Source organism: Catharus ustulatus, chromosome 24, assembly GCF_009819885.2.
Source record: "Catharus ustulatus isolate bCatUst1 chromosome 24, bCatUst1.pri.v2, whole genome shotgun sequence".
NCBI classification, from domain to species: Eukaryota; Metazoa; Chordata; class Aves; order Passeriformes; family Turdidae; genus Catharus; species Catharus ustulatus.
In genome coordinates this window covers 6509857-6522175 of record NC_046244.1, presented here as the reverse complement: position 1 = coordinate 6522175, position 12319 = coordinate 6509857, and the positions used below count along the sequence as shown (strand labels likewise).

General features: G+C 46.5%; 1 protein-coding gene across 2 annotated transcripts; it reads right to left on the bottom strand.

The window, feature by feature from the left end:
* Window positions 1-7125: 7125 nt before the first annotated feature.
* Window positions 7126-10754, bottom strand: AURKAIP1 (aurora kinase A interacting protein 1). 2 transcript variants are annotated; one of them, XM_033079855.2, is made up of 4 exons: window positions 10707-10754; window positions 10176-10264; window positions 8942-9384; window positions 7126-7894 (listed from the first exon to the last, which is right to left on the bottom strand). In XM_033079855.2, exons 2-4 carry the CDS (start codon window positions 10225-10227, stop codon window positions 7787-7789), a joined length of 603 nt encoding a protein of 200 aa, XP_032935746.1. In that variant the 5' UTR covers window positions 10228-10264; window positions 10707-10754; the 3' UTR covers window positions 7126-7786. The 2 variants fall into 2 exon arrangements, with proteins under 2 accessions (XP_032935746.1, XP_032935745.1); XM_033079854.2 differs by lacking the exon at window positions 10707-10754 and adding an exon at window positions 10384-10639.
* Between the last annotated feature and the right edge of the window lie 1565 nt (window positions 10755-12319).

Here is a 12319-nt window from a genome sequence, read left to right as displayed (position 1 = left end):
TGGAGAAACACGCGTGTAAAAAACACGCTTGGAAAAATCTCACGTGGAAAAACACGAGTGGAAAAAACACGCGTGGAAAAACACGCGTGCGAAAAATCTCACGTGGAAAAATCTTGCATGGAAAAATCACGCGTGAAAAATCTCGTGTGGAAAAAACAGGCGTGGAAAAAATCTCGCGTGGAAAAACACCCGTGAAAAAACATGCAGAGAGCAAATCCAGCGTTCTCCCCTTCCTCCAATCCCTCCCCATCACAGACAGGACCTTCCACGCTGCAATTCCAGGTTTTTTTTCCCACTTTTGTGCCTCCCAGCTGTGGCACTGCAGAGGTTACTGCCTGCTCCTCCTCGCAGGGTTTTTGGGAGGGAGCAGATTGCTGCGGTCGCTGCTGTCATGGACTGGATATTTCCTGACTGCAAGGAGCCAAGTCCAGGCTGAACAAGGCTGAAAAGTCTCCTGAAATCACCCAGGGGAAGAGCAGCAGCTTCTCTGGGGTTCAGAGAGGGGAGGGGAGGGACACAGGAGCTGGTTTGCAGATCTCTGCCTTGTCCCCTCGCTAATCCTGCACAGCTCTGCTTCCTGGGGCTTTGCTATTCCAAAGACATCCTGCAACAGCAGCTGTGTCAACATTTTCCCTGGTCTAGGAGCCGAATTTTTATCAATCTTCTCCATTCTGAGCTGAGCAGTGCTCCCCAGCCTTTCTCCTTCCCCACTCCCAGGGGGATTGGGGTTGATTCTCCCGGTTCCAAACATCCCCTGGCTGCTCGCTGCTCATCTCCAGCTGGCCACCAATCCTGACCACAGAGAGAAACTTCACCCAGGCAACAGAAAGGGACTTTCCAGCAGCAGCAGAAGTGGTTTTGCAGGCTCTGCACCTGCCAGCAGATCAGGTCAGCAGCAGAAGAAAGGCTCCTGTGTTCCCAGAGTTGCCTCTTTGTCTAAAGAAAATCGGTATTTCACACCTAATTTACATCTAAAGCAGTGGCTCAGGTGGATAAAGCCCCGCTGAAAGTGCAGGGGTCACAGAGGTAATTGGGAAGTTGTGACTGTCAGGAAGTTTTCTCCTCCCCATCTCTTCCATCTTTACCATTTTTGTTTTCAGGCTGCACTCAGAGATTTCCCAATAAATCCAAACTGAAGATCAGCAGCCAGAAAATCTGAGCAAGGATCAGATGAGGAAAAAGCTCTGATGCCAAGGGGATCCCTCCATCCTTTATTGCAATTTCTGAGAGCCACTAACCCTGGGAAACAGAAGAGGTTCCCTCCCCGCCATCTTCACAGCCATAAATACATGAATTAAAAAGGAGTGGCAGCATTAATGATCTGTTTTCACAAATTACAGTCCAAAGCCTTGTGTGTAGGATTTGTCAACACTCCAGGCTTATCATCAACAGCTTCTTTAAATACAGGACCCAGAGAGTTCCACCAGGATCAAAGGAGAAAATACCTACTCATGGGAAGAAGAAAGGATAAAATTCCTGGAATAGAAAAGTAGTAGGAAATGTTATAGCTTAGGAATGAAGAGTACAGCTAATTGGCAGTGGTAAAGGCAGTAAGGATTCTTTAAAATAAAATACGGAAAAAAATAACTTTGCCTGGGAACAGCAAAAAAAAATGCACCACAGTTCAGGGTTAATTGACAGCACCATTTTTTCACTTGGTGGCAAAGCTTTTCTCTTGAAACCAAATCTCCCAGCTGCCACGAACCCCTGAAGCAAACCTGAAATCATCCAGCTTCGAGCAAGAACTGTGAGCTGAAAGGACAAAACTGAAAGCCAACCACAATGACAGGGCTGCCAAGCAGAGCCTGTCATTACTGCAGGGCTGGAACAAGCCAGGCACCTCTCAGCCCCAGCATTATCCTGCTTGTTCCCCAGCCACAAACACAAAAAGCTCTGATTTGCCTCCTCTGAAGGGCACAGCCAGAATGACAAGGTGATGCTCTCACCAGATGTGTTTTTGTTCCATTTCTCTGGAGTCCACTGGAATCAGCAGCCTGAGATGCAGCTGGGGGATGAGCAGGGCAGAGCTCTGACACCTTTAGGATGGGCTGAATAAAAAAAAAAAAAAAAAAAAAAAATCATTAAATACCAGCCCTGGGACAGGAGGAGTCCACAGAAATGCCCCACTGTGCCCAAACACTCCTCAATCCTTGGAAAATCCCTCCAGGAGCAGATCCACAGCCCAGAGCTCTGAGTGCTCCTGGGACACCTCCAGGGAACTCCCTGGGCAGCAATCCCCATGTTCAACAACCTTTTCCACCTCCTGATGTCCAACCTGAGCCTCCTCTGGTGCAGCCTGAGCCTTCATTTGGAAGCAAATCCAGAGGAATGGGAGCAGGGAGGGTTTGGGGCTCTGCAGGCAGCTCCTCAACTCCCTCCTGCTTTTAATCTCCACTTCCCTAGAACCCAAGGAGCAAAAATTCATGTGCATGTCCAGGAATAAAGGATTTATTCAGAAATGAAATGCTGAGAGGGTTTTGATCTGCTGAGACCTGGATGTGCCCAAGTGAGGATTTAAGCTGCAGTACCCAGAATTTTGCAGCTGTGTGGGTTATTCCCATCAATCCATGTTATTTGTGTGTTCTTCCTGGGCAGCAATCCCCATGTTCCACAACCTTTTCCACCTCCTGATGTCCAACCTGAGCTTTCATTTGGAAGCAAATCCAGAGGAATGGGAGCAGGGTGGGTTTGGGGCTCTGCAGGCAGCTCCTCAACTCCCTCCTGCCTTCAATCTCCACTTCCCTATGACCCAAGGAACAGAAATGAATTCATGTGCACGTCCAGGAATGCAGGGATTTATTCAGAAATGAAATGCTGAGAGGGTTTTGTTCTGCTGAGACCTGGATGTGCCCAAGTGAGGATTTAAACTGCACCTCCAAAAAGTCCCTGCATTCCAGCACCCTTGGATGGCACCAGATTTAAACACCTCCTTTGGCTGGAAAGCTTCAGATTCCTGGGATTCATCTCAAAACCATTAATAGAAACCAGCTACAAAAACACAAAAATTGCCCAGGAAACCAACACTGATTTTTTTTTCTTCTATTTTTTTTTAATTCTAGACAGAAGCTACCCAAAAAAACCAACAACTGACCAAGGAGAAATGGGAAAACAAGAGGCAGCAAATAAATCAGGGATGGAAAAAGAGACACAAAGCAGCACCTCACTGACACCCACAGAGCAGGTGTAAATTATAATTTTCTGTCAAGTTTAATATTTTTGGCATGACCAAACTGTAAGAAGGTAAATCTGAAAAATCACTTCTCTATAAAAATCATTTTAGTTGAACAAAAAAAATAAGTACTTGCTATGATTGTTTCAATTTAAATGCTGTTTAAAAATAACTAAAATCACATTAAATGTGTTTTTTTGGTCCCTCACTCATGTGTGCAAGGATCTCTCTTGGTCACAGCACTCTTGGGTTTGTCCCACACAGCACAGAGGGCTCCTGGTAGGAAAAATTTGGAATTTAAACAGACAGGAGCAGGAGGGAGCACAAAAGGAAATGAGTCACCCAAACTCACAGAGCAGAGCAGGGGCAGAATTGGGAGCAGAGCCTGGACCAGCTGCACACCAGCCTGGGCAGATTTGGGGAAGAATTCTCATTTTTAACTTTCCAGTTCAAATTTCATCCCTCTTCCCTCCCAGATCTTCCCAGTATTCCCATTCCCTAAGGAAATCAGGAGTTATTTCTGCATGCTGCTTCTTTACCCCAGTGAAATGAGATTTTTCTGCCTTTTATTTCATCTAAATTATGAAGTACTCATCCCCCAGTCTATTCTGAGAGCCAGGGGTGCCTTCAACACAAAGAAAAATCCCTCCATGAAGCATGAGGGGATGGAAAAATGTGCAGCTCTGAGTTGGAGTTACAGCAATCAGAACTCCAGGAATGGCTCTGTTCTTTTATCTGTAAATCCTGTAGGTTCACAGCAGCAACTGGATTTTCCTAAGAAATCAAGATTTTAAAATGAGTGCTCCCAAACCTTCTCAATTTCTACAAAACCTCCCCCAAAACCAAATTTTGAACCTGAGAAAGAAGAGTGGCCAAGCCATGACACGGGACTGACTCATCCTCATGTGGTTCTGGAGCATCTCAAGCTTTCCCAAATCCACAAAAACTCCACCAGGCTGAGCTCTGGGGGGGCAGATCCCCAGTCCTGCTGCAATTTGGCAGCTGGAGGCTCAGGAGGAAATGGTTGAGGCATCAAATCACCCCTTTGAACTGAGCTCCAGAAATGTTGGGACAAAGCAGCAGCTCCTGGCTCTCCTCAGCCACTTTCTGAATTCCAAACCCAGCTCCCATCTCTAAAGGGGAATTTTTCATCCCCTGTCATTCCAGATTTTGAAGGATTTTACATGGAAGTTGTTCATCCTACACAAAGTTTTGAGGCATCAAATCACCCCTTTGAACTGAGCTCCAGAAATGTTGGGACAAAGTAGCAGCTCCTGGTTCTCCTCAGCCATTTTCTGAATTTCAGAGCCAGGTCCCATCTCCAAAGGGGAATTTTGCACCTCTGTCATTGCAGATTTTAAAGGATTTTACATGGAAGTTGTCCATCCTACACAGAGTTTTGAGGCATCAAATCACCCCTTTGAACTGAGCTCCAGAAATGTTGGGACAAAGCAGCAGCTCCTGGCTGTTCCTCAGTCACTTTCTGAATTTCAGAGCCAGGTCCCATCTCTAAAGGGGAATTTTGCATCTCTGTCATTCCAGATTTTGAAGGATTTTAGATGGAAGTTGTTCACCCTACACAAAGTTTTGAGGCATCAAATCACCCCTTTGAAATGAGCTCCAGAAATGTTGGGACAAAGCAGCAGCTCCTGGTTCTCCTCAGCCACTTTCTGAATTCCAGGGAAAAGCCCCCAGAGCCAGGTCCCATCTCTAAAGGGGAATTTTGCATCCTCTGTCATTCCAGATTTTGAAGGGTTTTACATGGAAGTTGTCCATCCTACACAAAGTTTTGAGGTATCAAATCACCCCTTTGAACTGAGCTCCAGAAATGTTGGGACAAAGCAGCAGCTCCTGGTTCTCCTCAGTCACTTTCTGAATTCCAAACCCAGCTCCCATCTCTAAAGGGGAATTTTTCATCCTCTGTCATTCCAGATTTTACATGGAAGTTGTTCATGCTATACAAAGTTTTGGGGGAAACAGGGGAGAAGCAACGGAGCTGAAAAAATGTCCAGAAATCCTGCATGAATCCAGAATTCCAGGTCACTCCCAAGCCCCTGAGCACACCACAAATCCTGACCACGAGCACAGCACAAATTGAATTTCACTCTTCCCACAGGCAGCACAAAGTCAGATTTTTCCAACCTGAGACAAGCACTGTTCAACCTGAATTTCACTCCTTCCACAGGTAAAAATAAATCAGATTTTTCCAACCTGAGACAAGCACTGCTCAACCTGAATTTCACTCCTTCCACAGGTAAAAATAAATCAGATTTTTCCAACCTGAGACAAGCACTGCTCAACCTGAATTTCACTCCTTCCACAGGTAAAAAAATAAATCAGATTTTTCCAACCTGAGACAAACACCAAGCACTGCTCAACCTAAATTTCACTCCTTCCACAGGTAAAAATAAATCAGATTTTTCCAACCTGAGACAAGCACTGCTCAACCTGAATTTCACTGCTCCCACAGCTAACGCTAAATCAGATTTCTTCCTGAAAAAAAAAAAAAATTCCTGTGAGGAATGAGAAAATTCTGGGAGTCCTCAGGAGCTGAGAGCTGAAATTTTGTGTTCCCTTTGTGGCCACATTTTGTGACCTCTGTGCACGTGGGAGCAGAGCTCTGGTAGCAGATTTTGACACTAATTGCAGCTCATCCATTGCACCCACCTAAAATAATGAAGCTGTGGGATCCCAGTTTATTTTGAGATCAGAAATGACTGGGAAAAGAGTGGAAAAATTAATGGGTTGGTGCTCAAAGGTGCCTGCAAGAGCTGTGTTGTTTACCTCAGGTTTGCATGAAAAATAAAAATACTTTGGGGGAAAGGAGGTTGCTTTCCATAATGCAATATAAAAAATGGATTTAGTTCTTCCTCTGGTAAGAATTATTGCTCTCCAGGTTAAGGGGACAACCAAAATCCTGCTTGCCAGAAGTGTTGCTTTAATAAATTGCAATAATTTATTGCTTTTTAACATTAAAAATAAATTGTATTTTTGTCACTGCTGGGCTCTGACCTTTCCAAAATAGGGCAACACCCTCCACATCTGCAATGGGATTTGGTTCAGAGAAAAAAAAATTAAAAAATAATAAAATTCAGGGTTTTCATTTCCAATTTTACAGCAAACTCATTCCAGCACAAACCTGATCACTGAGACAATTCCTGAGCTTGTTCTGTCCAGCTGAGCTTGCTGCCTGCACTTAAGTGCATGGAATCCAATAATTTGGGAAAAGATGAGAGAAATTTCATTTCTTTTCCAATTTTGAGGGACCTTTCCAGCCCCATGAGTGACATAAAATCACCTCCAAGCTCTGTAATAAACACCAGAATTTGTTTTGTTTTTTCAACCATTTCAGAACAGCAAAATAATGGAAATCTTTGATATTTTAAATCAAAGCTTTTTTTTTGTTACCACAGCCACTCATGCACACAAAGCTGTGTTAAGTGTGCAGGTTCAGTGGGATGCAGAAATTTTGGAGAGGAAAAGCAGTTCCTAAAAAAGCTTTGGATATATCCTGGAGTCAGGCTCCCTCTACAGAAAATCAGGGGCACTTTTCCATCTCTCTGTTCAATAAAATGAGTTTCAAATTCCATCATTGATGGAATAAAACCTGATCAGTGCTTTGTAAGAGTTTTTCCACAAGGAAAACAAAAATCCTGAGAGATTTAAGGTGTCAGGAAGGAATTCTTGCCTGTCAGGGGTGGTGAGGCCCACAGAAGCTGTGTCCTAAACTGCACCTTGCAGCAATGATTTCCACAGATTATTCTCTCCCAGCAGAAAAAAAAAAAAAAAAAGGAATAATTTTCAGGGAGCTTCCCAGCCTGAAGAAGTTTTTTTTCCCTTCTTTTCCCCCTCAGCCCACCCCATCTCTTTTAAAACACAGAACTCAAATCACACTGAAACACCCAGAAGTGACTCAAAGCCCAAAAAGAAAAGCAGAACCCAAAGCAGAACCCAGATTAAAAATCCTCTGCCATGTTTATTTTTCACAGCTTTCACAACTCTCTTCAACCATGCAAAACCATCTGATTGTATCAGGCTTTGTTTCAGGCACAAAAATTTTTGTAGTTAATGAATAATTTCTACTTTGACCAATATCTGGATGTTCTACACGACAGGGATCAGTCAAAGACAAAAATAACCATTTTTTATTAGCACAAAATAGAACACAAAAATCAAAAGTGCCTTTTAAGGAAGCTCACACAATGCCCAAGGCACTCCAGATAAGAGACAACAAAAGCTCCTGCAGGTAAATCCCACAGAATTCTGATCCAATTCCCATCCCACCACAACTCTCAGGGAAATCCCAACCTTTCTGCAGTAAAAATGCACTTTAGAAAAAAACTTTTCCAAAACTTTGTGCCACAGAAACAACAGGAATTCTTTCACTGATCCCATCTCCCACACCTGATTTTTATTTTTATTTTTTTTTTAGGTTCAGTCTCATCTCAAAGAGGAATTTCCTCCTTTGGGGAGGAAAAGCTGCCAGCTTGTCCTTGGAAAACTCCTTCCTGCTCTTTTCATCACAATCAGAAAAAGGTTAAATGTCATGGACATACTTAAATATTTTTTTTTAATTACAATTGCAGGTTACAATTTGGGACAGGTGTTGTGGTTTTTTTATCGTTTGGAACTCCTCAGGTAGATCTTGGGGGTTTGCCACCCTGCAGGAGCAGTTTTCAGGCCAGCTTTTTTCCAGATGCGCTCCAAATCTTTCTCAAATTTTACCTAAAAAAAAAAATAATAAATAGATAACACAGCTTAGAATCAACAGGCACTGCCCACATGTCCCAAGGACAGTGTACAAAGGAAACAAAGTTTATAAGTGTCAAAAATATTGAATTTTACTGCAGAAAACACATCAGAAGACATTAAAAGGATTTTGGTATTATGATTTTAAAAGTCCTGTGCAAGGAAAACTGAGAAGGTGGAATGAAATGGTGAGGAAAACAAGAGGATTTTACAGAGTTCACTGCAAATCTGAAGCAGTGGAATTACAATTAAGCCCAGTTTGTATCTGGGCAAAGTGAGAATTCCCAGAGAATGAATCAAATTCTATCCCATGAAAGGCAGTGCTGAAGGAGAACTACACCCATGTCTTCCCTCACCCTTATTAAAGAAAATAAAAGAGTAAATAGAGTAAATAAATAGAGTAAAAAGCTCCTGAGGATGGTGGCAAGACAGGGAAGAAATTCAGATTACAGCAGGGCAGACAGATGAATCCATCCTCCACACAAATGCTAAAATTCATCTCCATTAACCACACATATTTGTAAATTACTAAATAAATGCCCAGCAATTATCACATTTATGCTTGGAATCACTGGGAAAGATCTCCAAGGTCAGTGAGTCCACCCTGTCACATCCATAAAATTCCTTGGACACCTCCAGGGATGGGCACTCCAAACCTCCCTGAGCAGCTCCAAAGCCTGGACACCCTTTCCATGGAGAAATTCCTGCTGCTATCCAATCTGAGGATAAATGCTGGATTCATTCAGGTTCATTTTTCCCCCAAATCCATCATCCAACACCTACATGAGGGTGGTTTGGTGTGTGGGCACATTTTTGTCAGAGAACTCCCCTTGGACACCTCCAGGGATGGGCACTCCAAACCTCCCTGGGCAGCTCCAATGCCTGGACCTTTCCATGGAGAAATTCCTGCCTGAATTCTTTCAGGTTCATTTTTCCCCAAAATCCATCATCCAACACCTAAATGAGGCTGGTTTGGTGTGTGGGCACATTTTTTTCAGAGAACTCCCCCTCCCCTGAGCTCACCTGACGCTTCTTCCTGCGCCCCTCCTTTATCCTCCTGCGGATGAACTTCCTCCTCTTGAGCAGCTTCTTGTACTTGTGCCTGTTCATTTTCCTCCTGCGGATCTTCAGCACGTTCCTGCACTGCACTTTGTCCCCCAGGGCTCCCTCTCCTTCCTCCACACCCCCAGCCCCAGCAGGAGGAGGGCACTCTGAGGGCTGGGGGATTTCATGGCTGGCTCCTTCCTGAGCCCCCTCAGCTTTGGGGAGGGAGTACCTCACTGTCAGCCAGCTCTCCAAGGGGCTGATGGAGAGTTTTCTGGGAATCAGGATCTCCTCCAGCTCAGGGTCCAGCGTGTGCCACTGCTGGGGCTGGGCCCCGCTGGTGTTGGGGGGCTGGGTGCTGTAGCATGCGGATGGAGAGCGGCAGCACAGGAAGGAGGACACTGATCTGGGCAGGAGGTGGCCTTTGGGAGAAAGGGGTTGCACTTAAAAGGCAGAATTTTCCAGCAGGAGCACGAGAAAAGCTCTGCCCAGCTCTCAAACCACCAGAAAACCCTGACCAGAACAAGGTAATCAAAGGAAACGCTCACACGAGTTGTGTCATCATCACAAAAGCAAGGAAGGATTTCCAGTTTTCACTTTAAACTACAATGCTGTGATGTTAAAAATATATTATACTTTATTGGCTAAGCTGCCCAGGTCACCCAGGTAAAGTGGAGGTTCCCTTTCACTGGGAAGGATTGGAATTCCATGGTCTTTGAGGTTCCACTTCACTGGGAGAGATTGGAATTCCATGGTTTTTAAGGTTCCCCTTCACTGGAGGGACTGGAATTCATTCTATGGTTTTTAAGATTCCCTTTCACTGGAAGAGATTGGAATTCCATGGTTTTTGAGGTTCCCCTTCACTGGAAGAGACTGGAATTCATTCCATGGTTTTTAAGGTTCTCCTTCACTGGAGGGACTGGAATTCATTCTACAGTTTTTAAGGTTCCCCTTCACTGTGAGGGATTGGAATTCCATGGCCTTTAAGACCCTTCCAAACCTTTCCATGATTCCACTAAATGGATTCCATTAAGTTTTTGTGTTAATGTATACACAGCAAATCAGAGACACAAAAACATTTGACAACCACTGACTCAACGACAGCCTCCTCTCTCCTGCACTGCTTGGTGGAAAAGAAACATCTGGGAGCCCAATTACCCCAAGAAAATAAACCCAACCAAACACAAAACTTGGTCACACAATAGCAATTTACCTGCAATTCTCGAAGCCTTCAGTAACTGGGAACTCAGCCGTGATATTAACATTTTGTTTCACTTTGTTCACTGGCACAGCCAGCAATGACTGTTCAAACAAGAACATTTATTAAGTAATGGAAACATGCAGCTTTAAAAAATCTTCTCTATTCAACCTCATATCCCCAAAAGACAGGCTTGACACCCTAAACATCCTCCTGGTTTTACCCTCAGTCTGTCGGGCTCTGCTGTGGGGGTGAAGCACCGGGGCAGCTAAGCCGCGGAGGCGATTTATTAATAAATCTTGGGCTGTTTTAACTTAAAAACACGATAACTCCAGCCGAGCTCCCCAGCACAGCCCTGCTCCTCCCTAAGGCCAGAAGGAGCAGCCGCGTGGCCTAAGAACGCGCCGGCACCGAGGGGCCGCCTCCTTCCCCTCAGCCCTCCCGGCACTGTCACTGCCCCGCCCCGGGCAGGGCCCGCACGGAGCCCCCGGGCCGCCGCTCTCGCCCTCCCCTCACGGCCCCGCCGCCATCGCCGCCATCACCCACCGGCCCCGCCGCCACCGGAACTTCCGGCCGGCCACAGCGCCCCCTGGCGGCGCGCGGGGGAAACGGTGCCCGACGGGGCCTCGGGGGCCCTCACGGTGCCGGTCCGGGTTCCTCACGGGCCTTCGTGGTGTCTCATGATCCTTCAAAGTACCCGTCTCGGGTCCTCATGGTCCCTCAAGATCCTTCAAAGTGCCGGTCCTGGTCCCTCACGGGCCTTCGTGATCCCTCAGGGTCCTTCAAAGTGCCAGTCTCTGTCCTTCATGGTCCCTCAGAGTTCTTCAAAGTGCCTGTCTTGGGCCTTCACGGGCCCTCATGGTCCCTCAAGATCCTTCAAAGTGCCGGTTTCAAGCCCTCATGGCCCTTCATGGTGCCTCACGGGCCCTCAGGATCCTTCAAAGTGGAGCTTTTGGTCCCTCATGAGCCTTCATGGTCCCTCACAGCCCCTCAGGGTCTTTCAAAGTGCCAGTCTCTGTCCCTCATGGTCCCTCACGGGCCATCAGGATCCTTCAAAGTGCCGGTCTTGGGCCTTCATGGGCCCTCGTGGTCCCTCAAGATCCTTCAAAGTGGCGGTCTTGGGCCCTCACGGGTCTTCATGGTGCCTCATGGTCCTTCAAGATCCTTCAAAGTGCTGGTTTCAAGCCCTCACGGGCCTTCGTGATGCCTCACAGGCCATCAGGATCCTTCAAAGTGGAGGTCTCGGTCCCTCACGGGCCTTCATGGTCCCTCAGGGTCCTTCATGGTCCCTCAGGGTACTTCAAAGTGCCAGTCTCTGTCCTTCATGGTGCCTCAGGGTCCTTCAAAGTGGATGTCTTGGTCCCTCACAAGCCTTCATGGTCCCTCACAGCCCCTCATGATCCCTCAAGGGTCTGGTCTCAGTCACTCATGGACCTTCATGGTCCCTCACAGCCCCTCAGGGTCTTTCGAAGTATCAGTTTCTGTCCATCATGGTCCCTCACGGGCCATCAGGATCCTTCAAAGTGGAGGTCTTGGTCCCTCAAGGTGCCAGTCTTGGACTGGCCTTTATGGTCCTTCATGGTCCCTCACAGCCCCTCATGATCCCTCAAGGTGCTGGTCTCAGTCGCTCACAGGCCTTCATGATCCCTCACAAGCCTTTATGATCCCTCACAAGCCTTCATGGTCCATCACAAGCCTTCATGGTCCCTCACAAGCCTTCATGATCCCTCACAGGCCTTCATGATCCCTCATGGCCCCTCATGATCCCTCTAGGTGCCAGTCTCGGGCCCTCACAGGCCTTCACGGTCCCTCATGGCCCTTCATGGTCCCTCACAGCCCCTCAGGTCCTTCAAAGTGCCAGTCTCGGTCATTCATGGGCCTTCATGGTTCCTCATGCTCCTTCACGGCCCTTCCTGGCCTCTCACAGTCCTGCATTGCCCCTCAAGGTCCTTCACAATCCTTCCTGGTCTTCTCAGTCCCCTCACGGTTCTTCATGGTCCTTCACAGTCCATCAAGTTGCCCCTTCATGGTCCCTTGCGATACCTCCCGACCCCTCACTGTCCTTTGTGATCCTTCATGGTCCCTCACAGCTCCTCATGATCCTTCATTTTCCCTCATGACCCTTCATGATCCTTCCTAGCTGCTCACAGTCCTGCATG